The sequence below is a fragment of the Drosophila sechellia genome, chromosome X (assembly GCF_004382195.2).
Source record: "Drosophila sechellia strain sech25 chromosome X, ASM438219v1, whole genome shotgun sequence".
NCBI lineage: Eukaryota > Metazoa > Arthropoda > Insecta > Diptera > Drosophilidae > Drosophila > Drosophila sechellia.
This window is the reverse complement of record NC_045954.1, coordinates 798,835-818,736: the sequence shown is the minus strand read 5'-3', so window position 1 is coordinate 818,736 and position 19,902 is coordinate 798,835. Positions and strand designations below refer to the sequence as shown.

The 19,902-nt window shown below is 45.1% G+C and overlaps 3 protein-coding genes across 13 annotated transcripts in view; 2 read left to right on the top strand and 1 right to left on the bottom strand.

Moving 5' to 3' along the window:
* The window catches only part of LOC6615908 (uncharacterized protein CG43867), an 83,958-nt gene that overhangs the window by 44,012 nt on the left and 20,044 nt on the right, over positions 1–19,902 (top strand). For all 11 annotated transcript variants that reach the window (XM_032725035.1, XM_032725028.1, XM_032725027.1 and 8 more), the window contains one exon: positions 18,548–18,610. In XM_032725035.1, coding sequence (XP_032580926.1) covers positions 18,548–18,610 — 63 coding nt within the window. The remainder of the gene's footprint in view (positions 1–18,547; positions 18,611–19,902) is intronic.
* LOC6615911 lies at positions 14,718–15,684 on the top strand. Its single transcript, XM_032725049.1, has one exon. It carries the CDS (start codon positions 14,765–14,767, stop codon positions 15,023–15,025), a length of 261 nt encoding a protein of 86 aa, XP_032580940.1. The 5' UTR covers positions 14,718–14,764; the 3' UTR covers positions 15,026–15,684.
* LOC6615910 lies at positions 16,381–16,842 on the bottom strand. The gene has a single exon (XM_002040242.2). It carries the CDS (start codon positions 16,834–16,836, stop codon positions 16,477–16,479), a length of 360 nt encoding a protein of 119 aa, XP_002040278.1. The 5' UTR covers positions 16,837–16,842; the 3' UTR covers positions 16,381–16,476.

The window sequence follows — 19,902 nt, the reverse complement described above, 5'->3', positions numbered from 1 at the left end:
GAGTTTTCCAGGGTCTGCTGGGGCTGCTAGCTTAACCGAGTTTACGACTTTGCAAAAATGCTGCGACCAGCCCACTCCGTCTTTAACAACTTCAATTTCAATTAGCAGTGCATACTTTCCAAGGGTCGACGACCAAAAAGTTTCTGCACTAATGAGTTTTGTAATTATACGAAAGTTGAAACTGAATACAAAAGCCGAAAAGAACAAGCCCTTTACATTGCTTTACATTTATACTTTTATGAATGATTTACGCGGGCAAAGTATTTGTACGGCGATAACATCCTACGGGATGCGGGGTAAGTGGTGAAATTGGTGAAAGTCCCGAAAGGGAAAGCAGTTGCCATGATGTCACACAAGTCACTGCGGATTTCCTGTTTCATTCACTTCATTCTAAGTGAAGCGATACACATGTTTTTCTAGAGTTAAGCCAAATAAATGTAATTTACAGAAAATCCGGTGAAAAAAGTTGCGAATCTCGAATATTAAGGGTACAGCATTTGCAATCTAAATGTTTAGTCTACTCACTTTTCCATTTCCCCGAATTCGCGAATATGGCAAACTGGAAAAATATCAATGTCATTTGCAGGCCCATAACCGAAAAACGCAGAATAGGGCTAAAATGGGAAAATAAAGCAGGAGAAAAAAAGCTGGGTGGGGGGAGGGGGGTGTGGAGTCACTGACTGGCATTGTTACCCGTGTAACGCTAAAAGTGATGTGTCTGTTGTGGTGGGAGTTTCGTTTCCATTGTCCTGGGTTTCTAGGACTGTGCATTTGGGCTCGTCCTTCTCACACGGTCAGTCCCATCATTGCGGTTTCAGAACTGCATATTCCGAAGTTCCCATTTGCAGTGTTTGTTTATCTGCGTATGTGTGTGCGTGTGTTTGGGGAGCTTATGGAGCTGGGACTTCTTCCCACTTGAGATGAACGAAAAAACGTGATCTTTTCCCGAAGCTCGGAAAGAGTTTGCCCAGCTTGAAACGGGAATAGATGGTGGGAGCAAATTCGTAATAGCGAAGAAAGCAAGACCCGGTCTACACAAGCTATTGCTTTGCAATCCTAGAATTTCTTATGAACAGGGTATCTGCTTGTTCCATAATCTCCTTCCTACCCCCTTTTTTATGTTGCCAAATTTTTGGCTTGTTTCGTATGTAGTTGGCTCTGGTTTCATGGTTCGTGACAAGCCAAGCGCATAACCACAAAATAGACGCGTGCAATAGTGGGTGGTGGGTGGATGGCCAGATAGACAGATAGCCAGATAGCCAGATAGCCAGATAGACAGATAGCCAGATAGACAGATAGCCACCCCTGCCCACTCACGCTGTTCCATTTTCATTTTCAATTTGCAGAGCATACTTTGCAGGGCTTTTCGGTTTCTATGCCAATCTGCGATTCTCAATCGCCGCTTCAATCTCCTTTTTTGTGCGGCCTGCTACCCACTTACCACCCACCAGCCCTCCCCCCCCCCCTTTTTTTTTGGTAAGCACCCTGACAACAAGAATCCACCCCCTTTTTGGCCGCCGCCCCTGTATTTTGCTTTGTGGTCATGCCCACTTGATGCGTATTTAATTAACGTTAATTGAAATTGATTTATGTATGCATCATGCGCACAGCCCCAACCCCATTCACCTCCCCACTGACCACGTTCTCCCTTAAAAATATGCTGCTTGAAATTTAGATGGAATTGGTGGAGGCGGAGAGTGGGGAAATCGAGGGTGGGCTCAATTGACAAATTTTCGGCATATTGAAGCGTGAAAAATTCTGTGTTTTGGGTTCATTAAATTGATTTAATGAAATGCAAACAGACATTTTGCGGACTGTTTGCGCACAGGGAATAAAGTGGTGTGTAGGTGGCAAAAAAATTTAATAATGATTTGGAGTAAATGTTTTCTTCACCGTTAAATTATATTGTATTCTACTGTTAGTGCAGAAGTTATGCTAGTTCCTTCTTTCGTTGCCATCAAAACATTTTCACAGACACCAAAAGCTATCCAATTAACCAAAGGAAAAGGAATTAAGTATCCGTGAATACACACAAAAACAAAAAACAACAGACATTCGATGCGTGTTTGCCCAATTTCCACGTCATTAATTTTGTTCCTGCTTTCCAAAGAGCGAATCTACATCTGGTGCTTTTATGTTCATCTAATTAGAGGGAAATCTTTCGTAGCTTTCTTATCTATGGCTTTTCCGGCTCCTTCGCCCACGGCTTTTATTGCATAATTTTTGGTGTGCAGTGCAAATCGAAAGTGGAGTAAATTGAGTGGGGTGCGGGGCTGCAGTCAGCAACACAGCAACACAGCAAACAAAGAACCATAACAAGAAAGCAAGGGAAAATAACGAAAATTCATCATAAACAGCCCGGGAAAGTCCCGACCCGTCCCATCCCATCGAAGATCGTAAATTAGAAATGGCATTTTATGCGTGCGCAAATAAAAATGCTGTGTGTGCGGCGCACATTTGGTATTTGGAGGATATCTTTGGGGCTCGGCATAAAAAGTTTCTTTTCGGCCCTCGTAAAATTACTCATACGACTTGTTAACCGTTTCAGCAGCCCACAAAGATACACATTGATTTTCCTGCCTTTGCCCGTCTGCTATTCTGCCATTTTGTGTTTCAGGTGGGTCCTGGGGATCTTTTTGGTATGTTGGTCCGCAAGTCCTCGGAAATGTGAGACGAATGGTATTGGATTCTGTTGATTGGAAACAGGGCTTTCGCCGATATTAAATGTTCGCTTTGATTCAATGGGAGTGTAAACAAATGAGGTTTTCGCTGCAAGACTTAGACTCGATCAGCGAAAACTTGTTTGTCCATGCATTGCGAAAAAAAAAGTTTAGGTCAGGATATTTTAATACGATTTGGAGTGCAAATACGGCGATTTATCTCCAGTGAACGTGGCCGCCCTTTCCCGTCGGATTTTGCAGCCCCCAATCCGAACAACAAAGGAATTTTCCTAATTATGCGTTCACCTGCACGTACGCAAAAAGCAGTTGGGGCAGCGAAACGATGATGATGGGGGGGTGGCAAAAGCAGTGCAAGTTATTTGCTACCCAACTCATCGCCGTTAGAAGCCACAAGCAAATCGACCATGAAAACAAAAACCGCACAGCGGCATTTGGAGCAACGCGGGTGCAAAAACAAAACAGCAGATGGTGGGCGGGGGATGTTAAACTTTCTGTGATTAACAATTACAAAAGCCAGCTAAAAATCCAATATACCCATTGTGGTAGGATGAACACTCATAAGGCCCACTGTACCATGTAGTAGCATAGTCTTAGGTATGAAGCCCATAGTGGCAGATCATATCCCCGTTAGGAATAAGAAAATTATTGTTATCTCGCTCTTACTTATAAGCTAGCATTAAGAGATAAGAATGTATACCTAGCTCACTCACAAACACATACACACTTCAGAGAGCATAAGAAAAGAGGAATAGGCGAGACGAGGCATTCGGTGGCGTGTGCTTAAAGAGACAAGTCGAATGAGGGCATTGTGAAATTATTTAAAGGGTTGAGTGCAGATATTCATTTTTTCGGCGTCCACACCATGAAAGACGCAGCCTCAACCGAGGCAGAAGCTGAAATGGAGTTCACTCCGCCCACGGCCACCAACCCTCCTCACTTTTTCGCGTTTGTGGGTGGTGGGGTCATGACAGCATTCGCTACGTGAGTTTGCCATAAGCAATTTAGCTAATTTAGCTACACAACGGCAAGGACTCCGAGGTCTAAAGCAAAACAATCGAGGCGGAAGAATGACAACACCGGGGGGATAGGGGAAATCTAGGAATGAAGTAGAAATAGGTCTGTGGATATGGAGTTCAAGTAATAGTAAGATTAAAGCGGCAAAAAAGAATACAGGATTAACTAAATCTTGCATTTTACAAAAGGTATCTGCTGGGATGAGAACTGTTTCGGTCAAAGAATCTGTAGATTCGACTACGTCAACTTCTCCACACTGCTGCAGTTGCCAGAAAGGGAAACAAAGGAAGTGCATGAAAATAACAATAAATGTTATACAGTGCCAGCAGAAAGAGCTGCACACTGGCTGTAATAGTAGTAATAGCAATAATAATAATAATCTTCCTAAGGAGGGTGCTTCAGCCCCTGCTCCCTGCTCCCTGCGCACGGACAGGTCGCCCTAATAACTATTTCTTTTTATGGCCACAACAATGGCTGGGAGGGTGGGGCATGGAGGGCAAATCAAATTTGCCTGATCGGCTATTGTGAGCTCGGCACCCAGCCGCCCCTCCAGCAGTCCTCCGCTCCTTTCAAGAAGAAAAATGCATTTCATTGAATTTTGAATAGTCAACGAAGGCGAAGCAACTGCGGCTGTCCGCAAGTCTGTTCGAAGGACACATAGTAGCAGCACTCCGAATCCGTTCCCTGATTTCCTTTTAGCTTTCCAGATTTCCAGCTTTCCAGCTTTCCGTCTACGAATTTGGGCACCTTGAAAATCCAAGTGGAAATGAAATGTAATCTGCATCGGCGAATTCGAGAAGAACCAGATTCGGCAGGAAGACGGCTGCACCGTCAAGTGACTTGGGACGCAAGCAGCGCCAAAAATTGGCAAAGAGACTCGGTCTTTAAAACATTTTTTTATGGCCAAAATGAGAAACAAAGGTAGAAAAATGGCCGAAAGATGCCCGTTTCCCCTCGTCTTGTGTGTGCCTTTGCTGGATTTATCTGTTGCCATTTTATGGAAATCGTCGCTTTATTCACCGCCGGCAATCACGCGCACTGCCAGCCACGCCCCCTGGTCAGATGGTGGCGTCTTGGCACGCCCACTGCCGTCGCCGGGGGTTGGTATCTCATAATTGCGTAGGCGAGCTTAGTACTCATTAAAAGCGTTAATCGTTTGCCTGCCTCTGTCAATTTCGCTTCGTCTCTCCGCCGGGTTTATCACTGAGGAAAAAGAAGATGTGCATGTTGCTAAGATAAAACTACTTCACTTCACTTATTTAATTAGACAGTTTCGAAAGTTCTAAATGCCGCAGAATGTATTAACATCAAGTCCTTCCTGCTACCACTTGAACATTTCTCTCAGTGCATCTGCCCGTGAGTGGTGCGTGCTCGCCAGTGTTTCTGCAGTTGGAAACACTTCAATTTTAATTCAGTGGCGGGAGGTGACGTCGAACAAAAAGCGATTTGCATAAATTTCCAACAATGATAGCCGGGATCCGTACCCGTGTCCATGTCCAGAGCTGATGGCAATAGAGTGGCGGATACTTCGTGTGCCGGAGCGCCTGTCCTGTCATCAGAGCGGCCGAAAAAAGCGAGGAATACGCTTAATTAAAATTTTTATTACACAAATTTTGCTTTTGTGTCGATAATTTTATGCTGATCATCAGCAGGAGCCGCCGAAGCGGGCACTAATTTGCAGCATCAGCTTGGAGTTCCTGCCTCCAGACAGGTGTGTACTGCATAGGTGTGGGCACTCCATCCCCCACTCCTTCGCCTTGGGGCAAACGCATGCAAACGGAAATTAAAAAGGAAGCCAACGCAGCAGAGTCCCTTCATTTCGCCCTTTTTTGGAGTCCTGGAATGGAATGGTCGGCGTTCGCTTCCGCTTTTGTTTTGTCCCTCGCTTCTCTGCGTCCTTTTGCTGGCTTCTTGCGCTGCGCATCGCGTTTCTCGCGGAAGTTTCAGCTTAATGTGCAGGAAATTTCATTAAAGTCGGCACAACCGCCACCTTCCCCTCACTTTGCCCGCTGAAGATGTCGCCTGATAGTTGGCTTTCATCAATCTCGTCAATTTTTCAACCTCATTTTCCTGAAGTCCTTATTCAGCATTTCTGGACACCGCTCTTTACGTTCGGCGATTACGCAATGCATCAAACTGTTTTGAAGCAGGTAAAGTGCCCCTTGGATTGTCATACATATTAAACACTACATACATACGTAGTGCGGAAGATTGTTGCGCTAATCTTCAGGCAGGCCCCGAACCGCAACCAGTCCTAGAAGCTGAAGGTGAAGGCGATGCTGAAGCTGAAGCTGAGGCCATCAGAATGGCAATCAAAAGCAATGATTGTTGCTCATAAAACGGAACGGTTATGTTTATCTGGCTGGTGCCCAGAAGCGGTTATTCGTACTCGTGTACATACATATACCGCTTACAGTGGGACTACGGCGAAGTTTGCTAATGGAATGCGATGGAAGCGCAGAGCCTTTGCCTAAGTAAAAGGGAGCACCGAGTAAATATTTAATGACAGAGCCCGCTTCCCGTCTCGCTCACTCCAGAGCAGCTAATGGACAGCACCACGCCCACTGTGCCCCATGGCCACCCAACGAGCAATTCTGTTGTGCTTACTTTTTGAACAAGTGCAAATGTTTTTCATGACTTTTCATTTTATTTAATTTCACTTTTATTATGATTATATTTCCAGCCGCTTTTGGGCTGCCTCCCTCTGTTCATTCCCTTGGTTTTGCTTTCCTTCTTCTCTTTTTGGCTAACGATGAAATGACTTAATAAAGAAGTTGTTTTAGACTTTTTGGTAATAGGGTGGGAGTGAGCTCAGCGGAAAATCGGAAATCAGTGCAGTTGAAGTCGCCTCCGCAGGCCTTTTAAACAGTTCCATACGGATGCATGGCATGGTCACACTGCCCAATTTGCAAATAGTAGGTATGCCACACTGGTACGCAAAATCTCTACTAGTTTTAAAAGAAACTCAGTTTCCTGTGTTCCTGATTAAAGGATGCCACAACCGCACCTGAAATCTTCCGCCCCTGGCAGACCGAAAGGAACCCAAAACAAACAAAGCCAAATGCCACGAAAATTGAAAATGAAACGTTACACGCCGGAATCCAAGAAACAAATGGATGCTGATGGCAGGGTTTGGAGTTTTCGGAATGGGTCTTTTAGTTCGGGGTGGGGGCCGGGTGCCTTGCTGATGAGGCTGGGGAACTGGCGTTGTCGGAAAAATGCTTCAGCTCAATGCAATTTGCAGCGGTGGAAAAAGCAGCGAAAACCCGAGAAAAAACGGTTGAAACACAAAAAGCGTAGAAGAAATGAACGTGCAGACATGTGCGGCGCCAGTAAGCGATAGTCAGTTAGTGCTCTCCCACGGGTTGCAACAGGGTTGGATGGGGATAGATGCTGCTCGGGTTTAACTTTGGCAAGCGCTTACGCAACGTTTTGTTTGAGCCAACAGTGGACCACTGTTGGGCGAGAAGCGGGAGGTACTGAGACAAATGGCTGCGCCCGGGTGGCAACTGGCTGACAGGTGAGGAACGTGGCTCAAGCTCCAGCTACAGCTCCTGTTTCTGCTGCTCCTGCTCCTGCTCCAAAAGGGGAGGTCTGTAGAAGCATTGGGAAATAACACTGAAAGCTTGCCGCGGTCCAGAGTGGGGGCACAAATTTACATAAAGCAAATGAAGCCGAAATGGAGAAGTGGGGATGGGCAGTGGCAGCGTGGCATCCTGGCAAAACCCTGACTGCATTGCCTTGACCAAAAGGTAAATACTTCAATTTGCGCAAAATGTTTCCCCACTGAAGCGAAAGATATAAATGGATGTGTGTGCTGAAAAATGTAAGATAAATACACTGGGCCGGGGCCTCGAATATACATACACCCACCACAAATTACAATGTAGGATGGAGAATTGCAGGAGAAAATTTAACCGTTTGGAAAGCATGCAGTGGGTTCAGTGGGCTGCCCTGTTCCCTTGACGAAGCCATCTCGCCTCCATTTTCTCGGCATGATTTCGACCCGTTTGGCCCCGAGTCTGTGGTCCAATGGTGTCTTGTTTGCTTAGTATCCTGCCACACTGTTGCACATCCTTTTCTCTTTGCCTGCCACACGTCAGAGCTCATTGACAGGCCATATTTCAGAAATTGATTCGTTGCAGCCACCTTAGCATCCCAGAATTCAGACAACCGAACACTCGAGTGCCTTGAGATTAGAAATTGAGATACCAAAAGCAAATTACGTGCGACAATTGTGCGGCAGGACGAAGGATCTAGCAGGATTGGAACGAAACGGAACGAAGAGCAGGGAGGGAGGCTACAGCACCGTGTGATGAAGCACTTCCTCTTCCGCCTGTCCAGCTTTCAAAAGCGATTTGTTTTGGGGTCCCAACTGCATCCGCAAGTTGTTTGTGCTCTCGTGTTTTGACCAATGCATCAGCAGCTAACACATGAAAGGACTCACCGTCACATTGCCCGGATGTTTGGGAAATGGTACTCAGAACTGGGTTTTATCTACTGAAGGTATAACATTTGAAATTAATAAGCCTCTAAACGTTTCTCTATAAAATACATACTTTATATTTCTTGAGGCATTTGTGATGGATTTCCCGTTGGTCTCGTAAGGCAAAGAACAGAGCCCTGTACTCCCAAAAATGCAGCATCCAATACCCTCCAACGCTTCATCCACATGGCCACCAACCTTGTCACCTTTCCCGTGGAAACTTCACCTACCTTTCACCTCGCAAATTCTCTTTTATGTACCGCTCAGGCTTTCATTTTTGTGTGGTTCTCATCCAAGTGCTTAAAGTATATTGACAGCTGTCACCGGATCCCATCAGATTCCAATGCCAAGAAAACGAAATTAAGCGAAGCACAAGAGGAATAATAAGAATGAAAGGAACGAAGGACGAAGCATTTTAATGTGCTTTATTTTTAATATTTTGTTCGCTGTTTTTTTAATTAAAAGAAATTAAAATGTAAATTTCGCCCCATCATTTCCTCGCAGTTTTCCTGCTTATATAAAACTGTTATTAAGAAACACGTAGTGCACAAGAGGAGGCTGGAAGGGAGGGACTACAAAGTGCTGCAAAATAAACCAAAAGACAAATGTAAACAACAATTAAATGTTCACTAAGCTAACAATAAACAAGAGGAAGAATCCAGGGGAGGAACATAACCATAGGGAGACATCGTCTTGTGTGGAACATGGGTTTGCCGGAGGTGCTGGGTGGTTATTAGTGAAAAGGTATTAGAATGGAAGAGCGTCCTCACTGGCTTCTGTTCGTTCGCCATTTGTTACCAGCACCAGAACAAAGGACTGAAAACTCCATAAGTACTCCGTTGGTAAGCACACATTTACTTACATATAAATCGACCCAAATATCGGTAATCTTAAACAAGGAATGGACTGGTTTAAATGCATACGAACGAATCATTTTGTTAACAAGATAGCAAACCATTCCATGAGAATGTTTCAGGGAACTTCTTATCTTGGCATAAGCCAAAACAACTGTCACAACCGATATTTGCAACGGCCGAGATCGCAGAGGCGCCTCGAAGCTAAAATGTAGGCAATTAGTAATTACTCGTTGACAGTTTTGGTTAAAAACTGGTCCCTTGCGGCAACATAAGAAGTTCAACTAAGAAACAGAATCTGGAAAAGTCGAAGGCGAACGGGTGCCAAACTTGAAAATGGGATTGATGCTGACAGCACTTCGAGCCTGTTGTACCTTTAGTGAAGCCGAGTCCTGTCCTGCACCGGCTATTTCGAACCTCGAAATAAGTCGGCCGCACAGCTTCTCCTCTTTGGAAGAGTCCTCATGTAAACAGCCCATCGAACACAATGGGAGCACTCAGATGAATCCATCGCCATTTGTCTCGCAAATGAGTCTGGACTTTGATCCCTACGACGAGTGCTTTTATTTTGGCGAGAGCTATTAAAATGTGATTACGATTTCCAGCAAACTTAGCTTGAGCAAAGAATTTTCTGTACTCACTTAGCACATTTGGAACTACACCAAATTCGGCATGCATTTAACAATATTTTGACTAAGGTCACACTATGTGTTGCAATTTCACTGCAACAATTGCCCTCGCCTGGTCACACTGGCAATTTGTCCTCGATTGCAGCACGTAGCAAACACAGCAAACGTGGCCGCATCACTGCACAAATCCAATCAGGGGCGTAATTTCGTTGTAACACCGGGAAGACCCGCTTCCTTCGCTTGCGTGTGGGGTTCTTAACTTATTTTGTGGTATCATTAACCTTTAAACTTGGACGCTGGCAAGCAAGCGAACTGTGTGCAGAAATTGTAAACTTTTACACTCGCCAAAGTTTCCCGCAGCCACAAACTTTTGTAGACCGACACGCGGGGTAAAAGCATGAAGGCCAGATACACCCAAGTAAAACGTAAAATTTTTAACTTTATTTTCGATTTTCGTTTGCCGCAAAAATCGTATTTGCAGCCCAAAAACTTAATTTGCGCAAACAACCAAAAACGGACGAAGGGAGCGCGCTGCAATGGAAAAGAAAAGGAAAACTTTTGCCGCGCTTCACCCCCCACCTTCCTCCGACTATTTCTTTTTAAATGCAATCAAGCGGAAATTGATACGTCACCGCCAGCCAAAGCTGCGCCACCCGCTCCGCTCGCCGCCATACAAAAGTGGTGCCAAATTGTTGCAAATAAAATTGCTGATATGGAAATTTTATGCGAAAGTTCTTCTTGCTTTTTCCAGCCGCGAGACCTCGGTGTTTGCGCAGAGAATGGAAAATAGTCTTTGTTTCCAGTTCCGTTTCCTCGAAAATCTGCCTTGTACTAGGAAACGCCGACAGATCAGAGGTCACAGGTGAATCCCTTGGTCAAGGACGACAAGTCCTTCTGTTTGAGTGCTCCATTTTTAGCTGCATGTCCAAATAATGAATTCCTCATTTGATGGGATATATTTTCTGCTGCTTGGAAAGGTCGCATTTAACTGACGATTTCATGTTATTACTGCAAACTCGCGCACACTGTTTTCATCTCCAGAGCCTTGGAAGGTCCACCAATCACCTCAGATTAGCTGCCCCATTTCCGCGTGCAACTGCCGAGATTTTGAGCCATAAAAGCTAGCTTATCGGCTTCAGCTGGAAATGGAGTGAAGGCAAAGAAAGGAATGATCAAATTAAAGTTTGGCCATCAATGCGGCTTACTGGCCCGGAGTTCCATCTCATCAGCGCCGGAAAACTATGACCCCCATTTCCGTTTCCGTTGCCTGGCCCACTCAAAACGCACATCAATTTGAAACTTAATCTGGCCGCACAAATAAGCCGCACCAAAAGTTAAGACCCAAAACAAATGGCTGGGCCTTTCAACTAGGCCCCTGCTCCATGCCCCTCCGCTTTCGCCGTATTGTATGCAAACAATTTACGGCGCAAATAGGCGGCAAGCGCCACAAGAAGAAGATGAAGTGAAAAGCGAGAAAAATTAGATGGGGATGGAAATAAATAGAGGGGGGGGGGGGTCTCGCCTCTTGGGGAAGGAAGGAGGTGGGGTGGGGGCGCACGGACTGTGAGTGAAAAACTAGGCGGCGTCCCATGCCTAAAACCAAAACTGAAGTGCAAGGGATGTCTGGAAATGAGAAAGGGAATGAAAATGCATGCAATAGTTGCTCCAATAAAGATAATTGAAGTTCACCACGGAACTGCCGACTAGGACCACTTCGTCTTCTGGAATGGAATGCGTTGGAAACACACACAGTGCTCAGCCGAAAAGAAACGAACCTGAATGCTGAAATTGAAATTGAAATATTCTGCCAGGAGTGGACCCGCAATGATTCCTCGTTAATCCGCATTTGATAATTTCAAACACAAGAAAAGGTCGATACATTAAATCGGAGTATTCCCATTGCGATCCTGCTCCAGGATGTTTATTCCTTCGGCAGCAATCCAAATATTGTTTTGAAGAAGCATCAATCCTTTGGGGAAAACCGGTTGCCAGCCAGATTGGGCCGTAAACGCATTGAACTTTTGAGTGGCAATTACTTCGAGCGCGGAGTGGAGCCGCAATTAAGTTAATTAGTATGAAGAAGGTAGTCGCAGTCCTTTGTTGAGCTATCTGGAGTCGCTGCCAGCGCAATAAAGTTGATTGCGCCTATAAATATGCAGCACTTGGCTGTGATTATTGCGCGGACTCCTGCTTTTCTCTACTCTCTTCTTTGTGTACTTTTTTCTTCTGCCAAATGTATGCACTAATTGTTATTCGTCGCCCGGCTTTGTTGTCCTTATCTTGAGTCGCCTGTGAGGCAGACGGAGCTTGGGCTTCGGCTTGGTCCTGATCTAGCCGGAGTCCTTGAGACGCTATCAACTGCTAATAGCCTTGGGATATCTCGCCATTTCTGCTTTTTATGCCAATGCTTTGCGGTCATCACACTCCCTTTGCACTCAACTTGAGAGGCGTTTATTTCAAAGCCCGTTGATCAGGGAATTCACTTGGATGGGGGAAAAGAAGATGTTTTTAATGTCTCTATTATGACTCTGAACCAAGCTAGGTATACTTGCCAGCGCCAGCAGCCAACCTGTTCCTCGCATAACGTTAACTAATATCCAAGGATACCGCTTCCCCTCAAGTCAGTCTCCTCCAGACTAATCTGGTTTCTGCTACATCTTCGGTGCACTTGCTGTTCGCAATCGGCTTATCTTATCGTACGTTTTCTTCCACTCCATGGTCGCATCCAAGCCAAGCGGATCCAATCAAATCCATTCCATTCATCAGGAGCGTTCTAACTAGTAGTGGGCGTGACGTGAGCAAACCTACATTGCCTGACAGCCGAGGAACCCGCCTTGTCTGTCGCTCTTGTTTGGCATTGTTAATCTTTAACCTGAGTTCTAATCCGTGCGTCATGATTGAAAGCAGCTGCAAAATCGCTGCGTGGCTCCTGTGGCTTCTCCTCAGCTTTTAACTACGGAGCGAAAAAACGAAGTTGTCGGCGAACGGGAGGGCGCTGGAAAATAAGGTGCACCGGGAAAACACATCGCACATGACGTGATGACGACGACATCGTCTAATCTGATTGCCCTGATGTACTCGCCTTGTGCCAATTTGTGTCAATTTCGATGGCGCCCAGGAACTTTGCCGCTCTAAGCTGAGCTGCCTTCGACTTTGCCTAGCTGCTAATTAGTTCAGCCAGGTGGGGATGCTGCAGGTGCAGGCGCAGGTGCAGCAGTCGCCCTTGGCACATTAGCCGTAATGAGAAGTCGTCGGCAGCAGTGGTAAAACGCCCCTCTAATGACTCCGCAGGCAAAACACTTGCAACGGACGCTTAAAATTGTATTATTATTACTTTCGCGTGCAACCTTGAAACCTTGAAAACAGGCGTTGTGCTACTTGTACTCCCTTTTGGCCTTAAGCTGAGTAATGGGTATCTGATAGTCGGGGAACTCGACTCCAGCATTCTCTCTTGTTCCCTCTTGGAAAATGGGCCTTTTGCCAATAAAATCCCCTTTTGCGGGGATGGGAATGGTGAATTGGAGTGGGGAAACGTGCAGTGCAGTGCCGTGGGGCACTTGTGTCGCAATGCCGGCCCAGTCCTCCCATGTGTGTTTGTGGCAAGTTAATGACACATCTTAACCCATGTTAACCTAGTTTTTCATGTTGTGGTTATTCTTGTCGTGCTTGTTCTTCTTTCCACTTGACCCAAAGCCCAAAAAAAGTAGAGTGGCGTGGAGAGGACGTCGGTGCGTATGGGCCTGGCCTTCATGCGGTTGACATGAATTTGGCTGTGGCATGATTGGCCTACTTTCTGTCTTTTGCTTGCTCTCTACGGTTTTTTATTTGTGACAAATTTGCATTTTCCGCGCTGTATTTCTTAACAGGCATAATAAAAAGTTCGAAAGGCGAATGACGGCGGAATAGGGAGAGTTATAGTAAAACCCAACATATAAAGAAACAATGCTCGAAGGGCAGCATAGATCTATGAAAATATAAGAAAAAATGAAAAAATGGACCGAGTGCGTTTAATTAGTCACATTCCGACATCATAATACCTTTAATAATGCAACCAACTTAATATAAACAAATGGGGACCATAAAGTGTGAAATGTCGAGCGGGAGTCCTCAAAGGACCTGCGGATGGCGAGCAATGGCCTTCATTTATTTTCCTCAGCCGCAGCTGCTGCTTCTTTCCCAGCTTGTTAAGCATAATTAAAATCACAGAGCGGGATGGAGAGAGGCGGGGAGAGCAGGGAGGAGAGGGACAGAGCTAGTGAGTGAGTGTGATTAAAAGATTGCAAATTTCTCACTCTTATTCATTTTTTCATAAGCTCTTCTTCCTGGCCAAATTAAATTTTTCGTTGCAGTAGACAGCGAGAGAGTGAGTGAGAGTAGGACGGAAATGTGGCGAGAGCGAGACAGAGCAGAAATGCATTGAACTGATCAGCGTAGTAGCAGCACCAAGTAGAATCGAAACTTTTTTCACGTTAGTCCCCAATTATGTTGGTCTAAATAATGCTCAGTATTAAATAGTAGTATTCCCTGCAGAGGGCTCAAAAGTGCTTTTGGAACGGAAGCCACCTCGAATCTCGACTTTAACGAGTGAACAGGGCGTGCGGACGTTATGCAAATGCTTTAGCCCCATTGAATTTGATGGCCGTGCATAAATGTAATTATAATGTGCATTCTATACAGCAACAAACATAAATGCATAAGTGCATAAATGCGCGCGCGTGTGTGTGGACAGTGGATTACGTAATGCCGATGCAGTGAATACGATATAATGTGCTATGCATAATGCATGATCGCACTCCTTAATCAACGCCAAACGAGGGACATTTAATTTTAATTTTAATTAATTTTGTCATTTGCTTTTTACACCGATGACGATGGGTTTACTGGAAAACGAGCGAGTCTGTAATCCATCCATTTGCGAATTCTGCTGTGGACGCAGCTGTGTTGTGGGTGTGGCGCGTGGGGCTTGGGGCGTGGATTTGTGGATGCGTGGATGCCTGGGGCTGTAGAAGTAGGTGGGTAGTATAGTAGTAGGTGGCTCCCCGATATCGTCAGTGCTGCGAAATCAGCTGTCGGGCGAGCACCGCATAATCAGAGGTGGGGATGTTTCTGGGCTTCTTGGTGGATCTGCTGTACTGCCGACGCTGCGGGGACGACTGTATGATGGAATTCCCATCGACTCCCGCGAATGAAGAAACAGCGTCGAAAGTGGTAAAGGTCGAACTACCCCCGCTGCCGCCACTGCCGCCACTGACCTTTGAACTCATTCGCAACCCATTGGCTGCCGAGCAGGAGTGCGATAATAGCTTCGAAGGCTTCGTCGATGGTTACGATGATCCCAGGCTGCCGGAAACCATCATCTGATTCAAAAAGAGCTTGCCACTCACTGCCCGCACTCCGCTTCATTTGGTTTAATTAAAACTCTTTTTGCCATAATCCAATTAAGACCAAAGGCAAAAACCAAATGACAACAAATGGCATAATGGCCAGACAACAAAACAGCCGGCAAAAAATAGAAAAACTCGACAAAACTCAAACAAAGTTCCGCACAAAGCAAAAAACCTGAACAAAACAAAATGCAAACAAACAATGCAATAAAATTCAATTACAACAAAATTTTAATTAACTTTTTGCAATCAAAACACAAACCAAATGAGGAGACAACTGGCATACGAATTGAAAGCCAATAAAAATGGGCGTAATAACCTAACCAATCTACAGGTCATCGATGTACAGGAGTGGGTTAAACGAATCTAACAAAGGCTGTGTACGATAGCTTCAAATGGGATAGGATTACTTAAGTGTATCATTTTATGTGTTTTAAAAATGTATATGCACATATGGTAAATGTTTGGATTCGATTGTGAGCACCAAAGAACCAGGCACAGTTTCCTAAACAATACAAAGAGAGAACACTACCCCTATTCGAGTGTCAACTATCGGATACCTTATAGTCTGTATAAAAGTTTGTTGTTGACTTATTTACTCTACGAGTACCGATGGAATTGAGTATAAATATGAAAATATTGTTGGTAAACTGTTAAAATGTTTTATTTATTTAGCTTTGTGGGGTGGTAGGTCGCATTATGTATACGACTCAGACCACAGAATAATGCGTTTCTAAAGCAAGTTTGCTGTTGCACTGTTCCATTGTTGATCTATCAATTGGGCGCCTTTTTCCGGTCGTAGCACACATCAGTGTGAACTCGTTTTATCCAAAGCAATTCCCAGTCGGATGAAGACTACTGCAGCCCATCAAGATCTCCACCCCTCCTCCTTGCAGCATTGTCCACCCACCCTATAAGACCCCCTATATATTCACAACTATATCGCAATCGCGAGGAAGACAACTTTTAGTGCGACATTCGCTGGAAACTTTCAGCAGAACGGCAAACGACACCTAAACCGACTAATGGGCAAAGTCACCTCCTTTGGCAGTAGGGGCTTCGGGGTTTACTTCACCCATTGTGAGTTATTTGTTTGTTTGTCCGCCGACTGCTTCATTTCCTTCCAATTAAGTCGCCAATTGGCAGGTCAGAACGCCCTGATTAAACAGGTGTGCGGATGAGGACGGCCAAATCCGGTAAAACCTCGGCAATCTTTCACGCACGCAAGTCGAGCCGAACTTTCTGCCTTTTCAGCTTTATGTTTAATCCAATGCTTTGGCCCAGTTTTGTCGCAGCGCCGAACACACCAGCCAGCCATCACATGCAAGGAAATTGTCTATATAGTCAATGTATTTATTGTGTTCGGCTTTTAGCGGAATATGGGGATCACATTTTCATATCAATGCCGAAATCCCAAAAAATTTCCGCCTAGAACTGGTCGGGAATATTTCGGACTGAACCAGATGACCTGGCGTCTTGGATAGATCTGCCAAAAATCCGATCGTAGCGCTCCAAGGCTTCGTAGGAGACCCTTGCTGACCGCAAAGAGGGACGAAGGCATCCCGTCAATGGAGATGCAGCTGGAGGGGGAAGAACTGGGAACGAATCGTGTCGCTGTGGCACGGAAAGATCGTTCCACTTGCGGGTCGGCACCTGTTGGAGCTGCAGATCGGGCTCCTCATCGTCCAGGTCAGCGATATTCCGCCGATGGGTGGTGATGGTGGAATCCGCGTCGGAATTTCCCTGGGCCCTAATGCAGGCAAACAAGTCGCCTAAACTAGAGCACATATTTGCTGCTTCTGGGCGAGTTTGTCGGTGGTTCCACCCTATTTATAATCGTGCAGCTATGCAGCTGTTTTTGGCAAAGGGAATGGCTCAGCCAATTAGTCCTCTACTTAGTCATTACATGACCAATCGGACTCTTTTTATAGTATTAAAGTGCAGACGAAGCAGCAAGCAAACAAATAAAAACACTTCCTAACAATGTTGGAGATTTTAGACGGTACTTGTACTTCATATTCGATTGGATATGCAGTTAGATTCTCCTTTGAGTAGAGAAGTACGAGTAAATAGCCTAGCAAAGGTTAACTCTGAAGGAAGCGGAGATGTATGAAAGCTTACCATCAAGTCAAGCTGACGCTTCCTGCCACTTCCGCTCCGCCATTCATCATCGGTAGAGGAGGCTCCTTCATATTTCGCACAGCAATTTGACATCCATCAATCAATAGGCTCCACACCCCCCGCCTGCCCCCTTGATTGGGTGGCCACTTGAATGGCATAAAAAGCGGAAATTAATGCACTTAAGACATTCAAAATAGACGGCAGTCGATCTCCTGCGCGATTCAAGTGGAACCCTTAGCGGCGTTTAACCATCTTCCTCTACGTCCTTCCTCCTTTTGGACTCTTGGGTTCCGTAGGCCACTTGGGTGATTAATTGGAAGGGAATTCCTCGAGGGCCATTTCCGCGGCTGTCTTTTCACCTATCTTAAATGGCAAACCATTGAGTGCTAAACGCGCGAAGCAAGCGACCAAGGGCGAATGTGCGCCGTTTTCCAAAATTATCTTAATACCAGGTGAAAAAAACAGATCCTAGCGACATGAATTGTATTAGCTAGAGAGCATTATCCCTATTAGCCGCAAATTGTGTGTCATTTCCCATGATTGATTCATTGATGGATAGACCATCCATCGGGTGGGTGGGTAGATGATTCCCCGTGAAAAACTTCCATGCTAAAAAAAAACACCCAAAAGCATAAGAGACCGCAAAATAGCCATTCTTCAAGTGCTTAAACTAAATTCACCACATCAAAAAATACTGGGAACTTTTTCTTATTAGGGTAGGTGTCTGCACTAAGGTGAATAATGTGTTTGAGAGTGTATCAGATAAATGCTTACATCGGGTTGTGGAATCGACTATGAAAGTACACTGTAAATTTATTTATAGATCCATTGAAAACACGGAGGTTTAGGAATAATTTATTGAAAGTATAACCTATTCCCAACTAATCAAGTTAATTATGTAATCTGTGGATTATGGAATAAAACCAAGAAGAAACTTTGTGGTCAGATAACATTTTACTTGGGCAATACACATTCAGACAAGCCTTCAGATATAGATGGCGCCACGTAATATTTTACATACAGATCTACAAAAGTATTTATCAATTGTATTTTTTCAAAACTTTTACAATATTAGTTTGGTTTTAATAGTTTTCGGCAGAAAAATTTAAATATATATAAAATGCTCCTGCGTCCTGGTAAAAACTCCTGAAAATCTGATGAGACGATGTATAAATTACAAATATGAAAATGTAAATATATATAAAAAACAAAAACTGCAGGATAAGACATCAAATTTATCCCACAATTGTTAATGCTTAGTCATGTTTAGATCCTGTAATTAACGCCTTTCTCTCAAGATAATAAGATGTTCCTGCTTTGGTTACTGCAACATTAACAATGATGAGTTTTAACCAAGTCCCTTTCTTTCTACTTGCAGCTAACGGAGCTCGAACAGCGCGTCATTGAAGCGGAAGAACGCGCCGAGGAAGCCGAAGATAAGGTAAGCCATTAAATGACTGGCAGCCCCCGCTTCTAATCCTTATCGCTTGGGTGGCAAAATTAAAACGATGGCAAGGGGATATCCTGCACAGAGCCCCCACATTGGAGGACAGCTTAAAGGTGGAGGGTTCCCAGATTTTCATGACAATGCTGTTCTATACAGGGATGGAGAAAGTGTAGCTAAAGGGGGTGTTCGTCGAGCGGGGGCCACTAACAGCTGTGGCTAACAACAAAACTGGCCCACCAACCTAAAAGTTGTCACCAACACAAGCGGCAAACAGACACTGCGCGAAATGAGTTGAAATTCTTACATAGCACTGTAAAAATTCTAAAATCGCAAGTCCATCTTTATAAGATTCAAGAAAAGAAAGTGGTATGGTAGTCGAACGACTACCTGTGACTTCTTTTAAATTTATTCGCAGAGGTTTATTACCACCTTGTATTTTGTTGAGTGCCTCTACTTCTGTTAAGGGAGGGGTAACGGGCTCCACAGCGTGGGCTCGGTACACAAGCCTACATCGCATTCCCTTGTCACCCAGTGCTCCCCGGAAATACGCGTTAATGCAGGCCTGCGTTGGAGTTCGTGCTGCTGCAAGCGAAGAGAAGCTTTCCTCCGTGGCACAAAACTACCCCAAAAGGACGAAATACACAGGCTGTATTTGCCCCCTTCCGATTGCTCGATTGTGGCCCAGCTCCTCGTACTTGTGCTTTCAATATTAAATGCGCATTGTTTACATTAACAAGTCCCCGGAGCCTTTTGGCTTTGCCTAACGCAACACCCCAAAAAACAAGCGAAATGCAAATATTTACACCACCTCCCTCGCGACATTTAGTTCGCCTCTCCACTGCTCGAAAAAAGGCAAGCACTGGGAATTTGAGAATTGGTGGAAGAAGCGTTGAATACTCTATGCACCCTAAAACCGAACAGGAAATATTCTCTGTTTAAGACAACAACCCATTTCTCTCTGTGCATTACATGCTCCCCCTCCCACATCTAGATCATGGGTAGCTCAGAGAGATAGAGCCACCGTTGCCCGGCGATGTTGCCCGGATCCTTGGCCACCTTCGAATCCCCGGCTTCACCTTGCTCTGTGTGCCATTCCCGGAGAGAGCAAGGGAACCCAGTCCCGTCGGACAAACCCCGGATACTCAACAAAGCGGGGCTAGCCACTGTGACAAATTGAATTCTTGTTACTTTGTTTGCCCCGAGATTAAATTCATGTACAAGCACGTGGGATGTTAACTAGCTAACAGGATGGGCCAGAATACCATAGCCACCCCGATTTCCCAGTT